Source organism: Boleophthalmus pectinirostris, unplaced genomic scaffold (assembly GCF_026225935.1).
Source record: "Boleophthalmus pectinirostris isolate CB_2022bp ecotype Guang Dong unplaced genomic scaffold, ASM2622593v1 HiC_scaffold_5, whole genome shotgun sequence".
Taxonomy (NCBI): domain Eukaryota; kingdom Metazoa; phylum Chordata; class Actinopteri; order Gobiiformes; family Gobiidae; genus Boleophthalmus; species Boleophthalmus pectinirostris.
Genome location: NW_026571404.1, coordinates 359030 through 371529, shown reverse-complemented (window position 1 = coordinate 371529; position 12500 = coordinate 359030). Strand labels below are relative to the sequence as shown.

Sequence of the window (12500 nt, the reverse complement as noted above, 5' to 3'; positions counted from 1 at the left end):
CAGACCAGACCAGAGACCAGACCAGAGACCAGACCAAAGACCAGACCAGACCAGACCAGACCAGAAACCAGACCAGAGACCAGACCAGACCCCAGACCAGACCAGAGACCAGACCAGAGACCAGACCAAAGACCAGAGACCAGACCAGAGACCAGACCAGACCAGACCAGACCAGACCAGACCAGACCAGACCAGACCAGACCAGACCAGACCAGACCAGACCAGACCAGAAGACCAGACCAGAGACCAGACCAAAGACCAGACCCCAGACCAGACCAGACCAGACCAGAGACCAGACCAGACCCCAGACCAGAGACCAGACCAGAGACCAAACCAGAGACCAGACCAGAGACCAGACAAAGACCAGACCAAAGACCAGACCAGAGACCAGACCCAGAGACCAGACCAGAGACCAGACCAGAGACCAGACCAAAGACCAGACCAGAGACCAGACCAGACCAGACCAGAGACCAGACCAAAGACCAGACCAAAGACCAGACCAGAGACCAGACCAGACCAGACCCCAGACCAGAGACCAGACCAGACCAAAGACCAGACCAGACCAGACCAGACCAGAAGACCAGACCAGACCAGACCAGAGACCAGACCAGACCAAAGACCAGACCAAAGACCAGACCAGAGACCAGACCAGAGACCAGACCAGAGACCAGACCAAAGACCAGACCAAAGACCAGACCAGACCAGACCAGACCAGACCAGACCAGACCAGACCAGACCAGACCAGACCAGACCAGACCAAGACCAGACCAGACCAGAACCAGACCAGAGACCAGACCAGACCCCAGACCAGACCAGACCAGACCAGACCAGACCAAAGACCAGACCAAAGACCAGACCAGAGACCAGACCAGACCAGACCAGACCAGACCAGACCAGACCAAAGACCAGACCAGAGACCAGACCAAAGACCAGACCAGAGACCAGACCAAAGACCAGACCAGACCAGACCAAAGACCAGACCAGACCAGACCAGACCACCAGACCGACCAGACCAGACCAGACCAGACCAGACCAGACCAGACCAGACCAGACAGACCAGACCAGAGACCAGACCAGACCAGACCAGAGACCAGACCAGAGACAGACAAAGACCAGACCAGACCAGACAAGACCAGACCAGACCAGACCAGACCAAAGACCAGACCAGAGACCAGACCAGACCAGACAGACCAGACCCAGACCAAAGACCAGACCCCAGACCAGACCAGAGACCAGACCAAAGACCAGACCAGACCAGACCAGAGACCAGACCAGAGACCAGACCAAGACCAGACCAGACCAGACCAAAGACCAGACCCCAGACCAGACCAGAGACCAGACCCCAGACCCCAGACCAGACCAAAGACCAGACCCCAGACCAGACCAGAGACCAGAGACCAGACCCCAGACCAGACCGACCAGACCAGACCAGAGACCAGACCAGACCAGACCAGACCAGACCAAAGACCAGACCAGAGACCAGACCAGAGACCAGACCAGACCAGACCAGACCAGACCAGACCAGACCAGACCAGACCAGACCAGAGACCAGACCAGACCAGACCAGACCAGACCAGACCAAGACCAGACCAGACCAGACCAAGACCAGACCAGAGACCAGACCAGAGACCAGACCAAAGACCAGACCAGAGACCAGACCAGAGACCAGACCAAAGACCAGACCAAAGACCAAAGACCAGACCCAGACCAGACCAGAGACCAGACCAGACCCCAGACCAGACCAGACCAGACCAGACCAGACAGACCCCAGACCAGACCAGACCAGAGACCAGACCAGACCAGACCAGACCAGACCAGACCAAAGACCAGGTCTGGAGAGAGAGGTCTGGAGGTCTGGAGGTCTGGAGGTCTGGAGGTCTGGAGGTCTGGAGGTCTGGAGGTCTGGAGGTCTGCAGGTCTGGAGGTCTGGAGGGAGGTCTGGAGGTCTGGAGGTCTGAGGTCTGTCTGGAGGTCTGGAGGTCTGGAGGTCTGGAGGTCTGGAGGTCTGGAGGTCTGGAGGTCTGGAGGTCTGGAGGTCTGCAGGTCTGGAGGTCTGGAGGTCTGGAGGTCTGGAGGGAGGTCTCTGGAGGTCTGGAGGTCTGGAGGTCTGGAGGCTGGAGTCTGGAGGTCTGGAGGTTGGAGGTCTGGCAGGTCTGGAGGTCTGGAGGTCTGGAGCGTCCGTGTGACCCCGGCGTGTCCTGGGTCTGGTCTGTCGCCGTAGTAACAGTGTTTTTGTGTCCAGGTGTGCGGCGTGAGACGGAGGAGGAGCTGGCGGCGGGTCAGGTGGACGTGAGCTCCTCAGGTTCCCCGTACACGACCCAGAACATGACCTACTCCGAGGAAGACTACGACGCCCTGATCCGGCTCACGCACTACAACGCCACGCACAGCAGAGACGCCGTTCTGTCCGCCCTCGCCAAAGCCCTGAGCCGCCTGACCCCTGACCCCTGCTCTGCCCTCCAAAGCCTGAGCCTGACCCTGCCAAAGCCCTGACCCCTGACCCCTCTGCCCTCGAGCCCTGAGCCGCCTGACCCCTGACCCCTCTGCCCTCGCCAAAGCCCTGAGCCGCCTGACCCCTGACCCCTCCACCCTCGCCAAAGCCCTGAGCCGCCTGACCCCTGACCCCTCTGCCCTCGCCAAAGCCCTGAGCCGCCTGACCCCTGACCCCTCTGCCCTCGCCAAAGCCCTGAGCCGCCTGACCTCTGACCTCTGACCCCTCTGATTCTGTACAGTTGTGTATTTTTCGGACCGTACGGTGCATTAAGTGAAACCGTCATAAGTCAAACTTTGTTCAACTCATTCACAATAGTTCAGTCGTGGTTAAAGTTTGGACCAGGGCCAAATGTTTCTGTCCGAGTCCGACTCGTGTCCGTCGGAGAAGAGATCGAATCCGACCTGAACCCGACACGATGAAAATCCCACTAGTTCCACAGGTCGAATGTCACACACATGATATTGTTTGTTTGGCCTCAAAGAGAAAACTGTTTTCCTCTCGTAAAGTGTTAAATTTAAACTGCAGCAGCTCATCCACATGATCCACAGAATTTATCGTCACAAATAAAGACCCCAGTCCACAGACCTGCTCCGTCACTCTAGTTTGACTTGTTACGTCTTTAGCTTCTCGTGTCGTCCGCTGAAGTCTGCATTTTATTTGTACTTTTGAACATGTTTTCAGTCACGTCCACCACAGCTCCTGTCACTGCTGCACCTTTAAATATTGACTCATTTTAGCACGACTCAGCACAAAATAATCAATCAATCAATCAACAACTTTATTAACCCTCACAGGCTCAAATTAATTTTTAGTATCAGGAAGAATCTGATATTTGGGGAAAATTATAATATGGGGTAGTAATATACAATTCTGACTTTTTTATCCTTTGTAAACAAAAAAAGTACTTTGCACTTCTGGCCGTTTGTGTGTAGTTGTTCTTGCATCGCCCACGTTTATCAGCATGGATGGAAAAAAGGCTCCTGAGTAAAAAAAGCTCATAAAATATGGATGTGGAGTAAGTAGGTACTTGGAATTTAGCTGTTGCAAATCTGCAACGCCTGCCTGGAGAGGGTTAATCCCAAAGGGCAGTTCAGTTGGCACATCTCTGGTCATGCACAATATATAAAGATAAATAATAAAGAAAAAGACAGACACCAGACGTTCAAACCTCAGAGCATCAGGGACACAGCAACAAATTCACTTTCCATTTAAAATCCTTATGGCAGAAGGAAGAAAAGATTTGGTGTAGTGGTTAGTCTTTTGCTGTGGCGACATAGCGCCTCCCAGAGGACATCTTCATGAACTGTGAGTGCAGGACACGGTCAGTCTGGCTCAGTTTGGCCTTAGTCTTTTGTAACACCTGATGTCTCCACACAGACTCCAGATCCTCCACCTGAACACCACTGATTTGAAAACTGAAAAACAGATAAAACTGGACAGGAAGTAGTGACGCTCACAGAGGAAGTAGTGACGCTCACAGAGGAAGTAGTGACGCTCACAGAGTCTGTGAGTCCAGACACTTGTGCTGAGTTCTTTTATTCTTTTATTCTCTGTGAAACCACTCAGATCTCAGACATGACGTCACGTTCGTGCTTCGAGTGTTTTCTTATGTTTCATGTGTTTGACTCGGACAAAACGCTAAAAACAGTCGTTGCTTTAGCACCAGGCCCCAAAACAAGTCTGTGCTTCAACTGCACAACGTCGAGGAAGAATTCAGGAAGAGCACAGAAAACGCAGAAGGTTTGTTCATATTTCAGAATATCAGTGAAGTGAAACTGTGATAGTAGATGATTTTGGGACATTAACGAGCAGGAAATGAACTAAAACCAGGTGTGACGTCGCTAAAGTGACATGGAACTCTTTACAGTGTTGCTCTTCTACTGAATGTTTTTCTCTATATAAATTAGTGCACTTCAAACGTAAAGATGATGTGCTGTGGTTGTGCATGTTTCTGGACCCTCTGCACCTTTGCACCTGCAGCTTTTTATTCACACTCCTCAATATGTAACATAGCAGAACCTAAAGTCACTGTAATGGGACATAGTTTATATCTCCGTTTGCTTTTGGGCAGGACAGTCTGTTGTATGAACGTCACAGGGTGGTTCAGGTTAGGTTCAGGTTCGTTTGTGTGTTTATTTGTGTGGATGTCATTGTCTTTGTGTCTTTGTGTCTTTGTGTCTTGACGTGCGCTGCTGGACACTTCTGTTTCCTTCAGGATAAATAAAGTCCATCTGTACATCAAGCTGTGAAAGATTTTTTTTTCTCCATTACACCAAAGCGAGACAACGAGGCCCTGACCGATGATGAACACCTGCACAATTTCAACATCAGTTCGGGGGGAGGTGCAGTCAGGCTGGTGCCCCCGTAGTGTCTCCTCTCAGTTTCATTTCTCTCCAGCTCTAGATCTGGAATCAGAAAACACTAAACGTTTCACAAAAACCCCAGAAGTGTGAGTTCAGGCACCAGCCAATCAGAGAAGAGACAGACATTCCGTGTTACCAATGATTCGAGGATTTAAAGTCTGAACAAAGAGAATGTTTAGTGAATTTGATCTTGGGAAAAGTCATTATTGTTCTTCTTCCTACAGGATTTGGAGCTTTACAAACGTCACGACCAAACAGCAGCGACTGGTTCAATAAAAAAAGTCCCCGCCGACCGTTGAGCGAACAAATCCTAATGCTGCAGGTCACACAGTTTCTATGAAGTGAAACGGGCTGAAGAATCAGACCAGGGAGGTGATCGTTGAACGGGCTTTTGTCAGGATGAAGTGTTAGTGGCGCCGCTTACGAGACCTGCAGAGCTCCAGGATGGATGAGGCGGTGTTGATTATCGTGGCTTCGTGCTGCTCGTACAACTTTGGCCTTGGAGCCGTGATGAACCTCGAGGGTCCAAGACAAGACGACGGAACGAGCAGTTTTGACCCTGGTCGTCTAATAAATGTGTTTAGTCTTTTCACACCTTTCAGAGCTTTTGTAGGTGTCGGTTTTCTCCCTCTTCAAGTCGTACTTAAAACTGACTTAAAACCAGTCCTTCAACCTCCTGGTTTTATCAGTGTTCTCAACGATTTACAGTAAAAAGACATTAAATAAAATATATAAAATTACATATTAATAATAGAAAATAAAATAATAATATACACACTAACATGTCGTCTCTGAGTCTCTAACTGTCAAGTCCATAAGAAGAACAAAAACAATCACAAACAAAACCAATTTGAACCAAAATAAACGAACATTTCAAATGAACCTCTGGAACCTGAAGCTCCTTCATTTGTGCCTGAGGAACATCAACAGGTCCTCCTCCCTGGGGTATGTCAGGGGTATGTCAGGGGTATGTCAGGGGTATGTCAGGGGTATGTCAGGGGGTATGTCAGGGGTATGTCAGGGGTATGTCAGGGGGTATGTCAGGGGTATGTCAGGGGTATGTCGGGGTATGTCAGGGGTATGTCAGGGGTATGTCAGGGGTAGGGGTATGTGGGTATGTCAGGGGTATGTCAGGGGTATGTCAGGGGTATGTCAGGGGTATGTCAGGGGTATGTCAGGGGTATGTCAGGGGTATGTCAGGGGGTATGTCAGGGGTATGTCAGGGGTATGTCAGGGGGTATGTCAGGGGTATGTCAGGGGGTATGTCAGGGGGTATGTCAGGGGTATGTCAGGGGTATGTCAGGGGGTATGTCAGGGGTATGTCAGGGTATGTCAGGGGGTATGTCAGGGGTATGTCAGGGGGTATGTCAGTCAGGGGTATGTCAGGGGTATGTCAGGGGTATGTCAGGGGTATGTCAGGGGGTATGTCAGGGGTATGTCAGGGGGTATGTCAGGGGTATGTCAGGGTATGTGGGTATGTCAGGGGTATGTCAGGGGGTATGTCAGGGGTATGTCAGGGGGTATGGGGGTATGTCAGGGGTATGTCAGGGGTATGTCAGGGGGTATGTCAGGGGTATGTCAGGGTATGTCAGGGGTATGTCAGGGGTATGTCAGGGGTATGTCAGGGGTATGTCAGGGGTATGTCAGGGGTATGTCATGGGGGTATGTCAGGGGGGTATGTCAGGGGGTATGTCATGTCAGGGTATGTCAGGGGTATGTCAGGGGTATGTCAGGGGGTATGTCAGGGGTATGTCAGGGGTATGTCAGGGGTATGGGGTATGTCAGGGGTATGTCAGGGGGTATGTCAGGGGGTATGTCAGGGGGTATGTCAGGGGTATGTCAGGGGTATGTCAGTGTCAGGGGTATGTCAGGGGTATGTCAGGGGTATGTCAGGGGGGTATGTCAGGGGTATGTCAGGGGTATGTCAGGGGGTATGTCAGGGGGTATGTCAGGGGGTATGTCAGGGGGTATGGGGGTATGTCAGGGGGTATGTCAGGGGTATGTCAGGGGGTATGTCAGGGTATGTCAGGGGTATGTATGTCAGGGGTATGTCAGGGGGTATGTCAGGGGTATGTCAGGGGGTATGTCAGGGGTATGTCAGGGGTATGTCAGGGGTATGTCAGGGGTATGTCAGGGGTATGTCAGGGGTATGTCAGGGGTATGTCAGGGTATGTATGTCAGGGGGTAGGGTATGTCAGGGGTATGTCAGGGGTATGTCAGGGGTATGTCAGGGGGTATGTCAGGGGTATGTCAGGGGTATGTCAGGGGTATGTCAGGGGGTATGTCAGGGGGTATGTCATGGGTATATGTCAGGGGGTATGTCAGGGGTATGTCAGGGTATGTGGGTATGTCAGGGGGTATGTCATGGGTATGTCAGGGGTATGTCAGGGGTATGTCATGGGGTATGTCATGGGGTATGTCAGGGGTATGTCAGGGTATGTCAGGGGTATGTCAGGGGTATGTCATGGGGTATGTCAGGGGGTATGTCAGGGGTATGTCAGGGGGTATGTCATGGGTATGTCAGGGGTATGTCAGGGGTATGTCAGGGGGGGGTATGTCAGGGTGGGTATGTCAGGGGGTCAGGGGTATGTCAGGGGTATGTCAGGGGGTATGTCAGGGGGTCAGGGGTATGGGGTCCAGGGTATGTCAGGGGGTATGTCAGGGGTATGTCATGGGTATGTCAGGGGTATGTCAGGGGGTATGTCAGGGGTATGTCAGGGGTATGTCAGGGGTATGTCAGGGTATGTAGGGTATGTCAGGGGTATGTCATGGGGTATGTCAGGGTATGTCAGGGGGTATGTCAGGGGTAGGGGTATGTCATGGGTATGTCAGGGGTATGTCAGGGGTAGGGGTATGTCAGGGTATGTCAGGGTATGTCAGGGGTATGTCAGGGGTATGTCATGGGTATGTCAGGGTATGTCAGGGGGTATGTCAGGGGTATGTCAGGGGTATGTCAGGTATGTCAGGGGTATGTCAGGGGTATGTCAGGGGTATGTCAGGGGGTATGTCAGGGGTATGTGTGGGTATGTCAGGGGTATGTCAGGGGTATGTCAGGGGTATGTCAGGGGTATGTCAGGGGTATGTCAGGGGTATGTCAGGGGATATGTCAGGGGTATGTCGTGGGTATGTCAGGGGTATGTCAGGGGACATGGTGGTAGCTGTGTGAGGAGGACAGAGGTGGTGATGAAGCTCTGGATGGAGATGGAGAGGGGGCATTGGTCAGAAAAACAGGTGAGGGAGAGTAGACGAGGCAGGTGAGGCAGGTGAGGCAGGTGCAGTATCTGGATAAGACACATGGACCTGCGGGGCATCGTCCAGGCCGAGTGACCTCCCAAGAACAAATCCACCTCAGAAAAAAAAAGAAATTTATCAGGGTCCTTGCTGTGGAGGAACTGTGCTCCTTTACTCTAACGCTGAAGACGTAATAAACATTTAAACACCACAAACTGAAGTATTCTACAAATGCAAATACTGGTGTAATCTTTATTTTATTAGAGTTTTTACATGTGGTTTATTTGATGTTTTTGGTTTGAATAAAAGTGACTGTTGGAGTTTTGTGAACAGAAATGAAACACAAACATTTAAAATCACGTTACAGAAATACTCAAAGACCTTCGTTAAACTTTCACTTCGGACTGACCAAGACGATACGCATTTTCTGTTGACACTTTGCAGCTGACGTCACCAACATTCTCTGGAGCTAACTGTAGGCACTGCTCTGTCTGCAACTCTGTCTGAAACTCTGTCAGACTTTAATTTAAGTTTTGGTTTAACACTGTTTAAAAACTCCCTCTCAAATAACAAAACACTCACACGCAGCGTTGCCAGTTTGGGTTTAGTGATTTCCGCCCAGTCGCATTCAAAAACTCGCCCTCTTCAGTAAAAAAACAGCAAACATTTTGTCACAGAAAACATTAAATCTTTGGATAAACTTCTGTAATCCACTGTTGGGCTTTTTAAAAACATTACCAGTATTGAGAAAACATGTTAAAAGTCAAATAGTATTTTTATTTATCATTTAGCCAAATATTTGAATAAATAACATGTAACATGGATTGAGAAAACATGTTCTGTTAAACCTTTGGTCAAACGTAGAACAGAGTTTTCATCACACATAAAAATAAAACACAAACCCTCAGAGCTTAAACGTTCTGTCTTAGTGACGGTTGTTGTTGTTGTTGTTGTTGTTGTTGTTGTTGTTGTTGGCGTTAGACCTGCAGAAGAGTTTCTGTGTGTTTGGTGAATAAACAATAAAACTAAAAAAACCTTCGCTGAAATTAATTCCCCTTCATGTCCACAAAAACATCTGCACCTTCATCCAGGAGCAGGTTACAGCTTTTCAACTGTTTCTCTTCCCAACGGAATTGAAAAATAGTGAAAGGTGAAGGTGATGGGCAGGATTGATCCACAGGAAGAACCAAAAAGGAAACATTTGTCTGACTAAATCATCCCGAGTTTACAGAGAACATTTTGTCTGTGGAGCCACGACAAAACAAAATCGGGTTTGTTAATGTAGAGGAGCAGAAGACAAACAGACTGAGCTGCACTTTCTTGTTCTTGTGGTTTTACACAAACATCACGTCTTGGTCTTTGCAGTGGAAGGTGTTTCTTGGTGAACAGTTGGAGACTTTCACTTTGGTGTTGACTTTTTAAATTCATAACCGAGTTTGAGCGAAGGATCAGGGTTTTGTTTTGTTGTTGCTCCACATACAAAATGTTCTCTGTAAACTCAGGATGATTTCTTAGTCAGACAAATGTTTCCTTTTTGGTTCTTCCTGTGGATCAATCCTGCCCATCACCTTCACCTTTCACTATTTTTCAATTCTGTTGGGAAGAGAAACAGTTTGAACGGAGGTTTGAGTCACACACATCTGATTCACTTTTACATTTATGAAGTTCACAAACACATTTCTTTCAATTTTTTCAATTTCGGTGAGGGCAGAGGGGTCAGGGGTCAGGGGTCAGGCGGCTCAGGGCTTTGGCGAGGGCAGAGGGGTCAGGGGTCAGGGGTCAGGCGGCTCAGGGCTTTGGCGAGGGCGGACAGAACGGCGTCTCTGCTGTGCGTGGCGTTGTAGTGCGTGAGCCGGATCAGGGCGTCGTAGTCTTCCTCGGAGTAGGTCATGTTCTGGGTCGTGTACGGGGAACCTGAGGAGCTCACGTCCACCTGACCCGCCGCCAGCTCCTCCTCCGTCTCACGCCGCACACCTGGACACAAAAACACTGTTACCACGGCGACAGACCAGACCCAGGACACGCCGGGGTCACACGGACGCTCCAGACCTCCAGACCTCCAGACCTGCAGACCTCCAGACCTCCAGACCTGCAGACCTCCAGACCTCCAGACCTCCAGACCTCCAGACCTCCAGACCTCCAGACCTCCAGACCTCCAGACCTCCAGACCTCCAGACCTCCAGACCTCCAGACCTCCAGACCTCCAGACCTCCAGACCTGCCAGACCTCCAGACCTCCAGACCTCCAGACCTCCAGACCTCCAGACCTCCAGACCTCCAGACCTCCAGACCTGGTCCTGGACGTCTGGTCTCTGGTCGTCTCTGGTCTGGTCTTGGTCTTTGGTCTGGTCTGGTCTGGTCTTTGGTCTGGTCTTCTGGTCTGGTCTGGTCTGGTCTTTGGTCTGGTCTGGTCTGGTCTGGTCTGGTCTTTGGTCTGGTCTGGTCTGGTCTGGGGTCTGGTCTCTGGTCTGGTCTTTGGTCTGGTCTTTGGTCTGGTCTGGTCTGGTCTTTGGTCTGGTCTTTGGTCTGGTCTGGTCTTGGTCTGGTCTGGTTCTGGTCCTGGTCTGGTCTGGTCTGGTCTGGTCTGGTCTGGTCTGGTCTGGGTCTGGTCTGGTCTGGTCTGGTTCTGGTCTGGTCTGGTCTGGTCTGGTCTGGTCTGGTCTGGTCTGGTCTGGTCTCTGGTCTGGTCTGGGGTCTGGTCTTCTGGTCTGGTCTCTTTGGTCTGGTCTGGTCTGGTCTGGTCTGGTCTTGGTCTGGTCTTTGGTCTGGTCTTTGGTCTGGTCTTTGGTCTGGTCTTGGTCTGGTCTGGTCTGGTCTGGTCTGGTCTGGTCAGGTCTGGTCTCTGGTCTGGGGGTCTGGGGTCTGGTCTGGTCTGGGGGTCTGGTTCTGGTCTCTGGCTGGTCTGGTCTGGTCTGGTCTGGTCTGGTCTGGTCTTGGTCTGGTCTGGTCTGGTCTGGTCTGGTCTGGTCTTTGGTCTGGTCTGGTCTGGTCTGGTCTGGTCTGGTCTGGTCTGGTGGTCTGGTCTGGTCTGGTTCTGGTCTGGTCTTTGGTCTGGTCTTCTGGTCTGGGGGTCTCTGGTCTTTGGTCTGGTCTCTGGTCTGGTCTGGTCTGGTCTGGTCTGGTCTTTGGTCTGGTCTGGTCTGGTCTGGTCTGGTCTCTGGTCTGGTCTGGTCTGGTCTTTGGTCTTTGGTCTGGTCTCTGGTCTGGTCTCTGGTCTGGTCTGGGTCTGGTCTGGTCTTTGGTCTGGTCTGGTCTGGTCTGGTCTGGTCTTCTGGTCTGGTCTGGTCTGGTCTCTGGTCTGGTCTGGTCTGGTCTGGTCTTGGTCTGGTCTGGTTGGTCTGGTCTTGGTCTGGTCTGGGTCTCTTTGGTCTGGTCTCTGGTCTGGTCTGGTCTGGTCTGGTCTGGGTCTGGTCTCGTGGTCTGGTCTCTGGTCTGGGTCTGGTCTGGTCTGGTCTTCTGGTCTGGTCTGGTCTGGTCTCTGGTCTGGTCTGGTCTGGTTCTGGTCTGGTCTGGTCTGGTCTGGTCTTGGTCTGGTCTCTGGTCTGGTCTTTGGTCTGGTCTGGTCTGGTCTGGTCTGGTCTCTGGTCTGGGGTCTGGTCTGGGGTCTTTGGTCTGGTCTCTGGTCTTGGTCTGGTCTGGTCTGGTCTGGTCTGGTCTGGTCTTTGGTCTTTGGTCTGGTCTTTGGTCTGGTCTTGGTCTGGTCTGGTCTGGTCTGGTCTGGTCTGGTCTGGTCTGGTCTTTGGTCTGGTCCTGGTCTGGTCTGGTCTGGTCTGGTTGTCTGGTCTTGGGGTCTGGTCTGGTTCTGGTCTGGTCTCTGGTCTGGTCTCGGTCTGGTCTCTGGTCTGGTTCTGGTCTGGTCTTTGTCTGGTCTTCTGGTCTCTGGTCTGGTCTGGTCTTGTCTGGTCTGTCTGGTCTCTGGTCTGGTCTGGTCTGGTCTGGTCTTCTTTGGTCTCTGGTCTCTGGTCTGGTCTGGTCTGGTCTGGTCTCGGTCTGGTCTGGTCTGGTCTGGTCTGGTTGGTCTTTGGTCTGGTCTGGTCTCTTGGTCTGGTCTGGTCTTTGGGTCTGGTCTGGTCTTCTGGTCTGGTCTTGTCTGGTCTTTGGTCTGTCTTTGGTCTGGTCTGGTCTGGTCTGGTCTGGTCTGGTCTGGTCTGGTCTGGTCTGGTCTGGTCTTCTGGTCTGGTCTCTGGTCTGGTCTGGTCTGGTCTGGTCTGGTCTGGTCTGGTCTGGTCTCTGGTCTTGGTCTGGTCTGGTCTGGTCTGGTCTGGTCTGGTCTGGTCTGGTCTGTCTGGTCTGGTCTGGTCTGGTCTTGGTCTGGTCTGGTCTGGTCTGGTCTGGGTCTGGTCTCTGGTCTGGTCTCTGGTCTTGGTGGTCTGGTCTGGTCTGGGTCTGGTCTTTGGTCTGGGTCTCTGGTCT

At 51.5% G+C, this 12500-nt stretch overlaps 2 protein-coding genes across 2 annotated transcripts in view; one reads left to right on the top strand and one right to left on the bottom strand.

The window, feature by feature from the left end:
• LOC110169133 (cytosolic phospholipase A2 beta-like) overlaps nucleotides 1-2713 on the top strand; it is a 30841-nt gene extending 28128 nt beyond the window's left edge. The window contains exons 20-21 of the mRNA XM_055162897.1: nucleotides 2243-2464; nucleotides 2517-2713. Coding sequence (XP_055018872.1) covers nucleotides 2243-2464; nucleotides 2517-2713 — 419 coding nt within the window. The remainder of the gene's footprint in view (nucleotides 1-2242; nucleotides 2465-2516) is intronic.
• A 7104-nt stretch (nucleotides 2714-9817) lies between these two features.
• Nucleotides 9818-12500, bottom strand: part of LOC129411587 (cytosolic phospholipase A2 epsilon-like) — a 34780-nt gene continuing 32097 nt past the window's right edge. Inside the window, exon 20 of the mRNA XM_055162896.1 lies at nucleotides 9818-10062. Coding sequence (XP_055018871.1) covers nucleotides 9854-10062 — 209 coding nt within the window. The 3' untranslated portion in view covers nucleotides 9818-9853. The remainder of the gene's footprint in view (nucleotides 10063-12500) is intronic.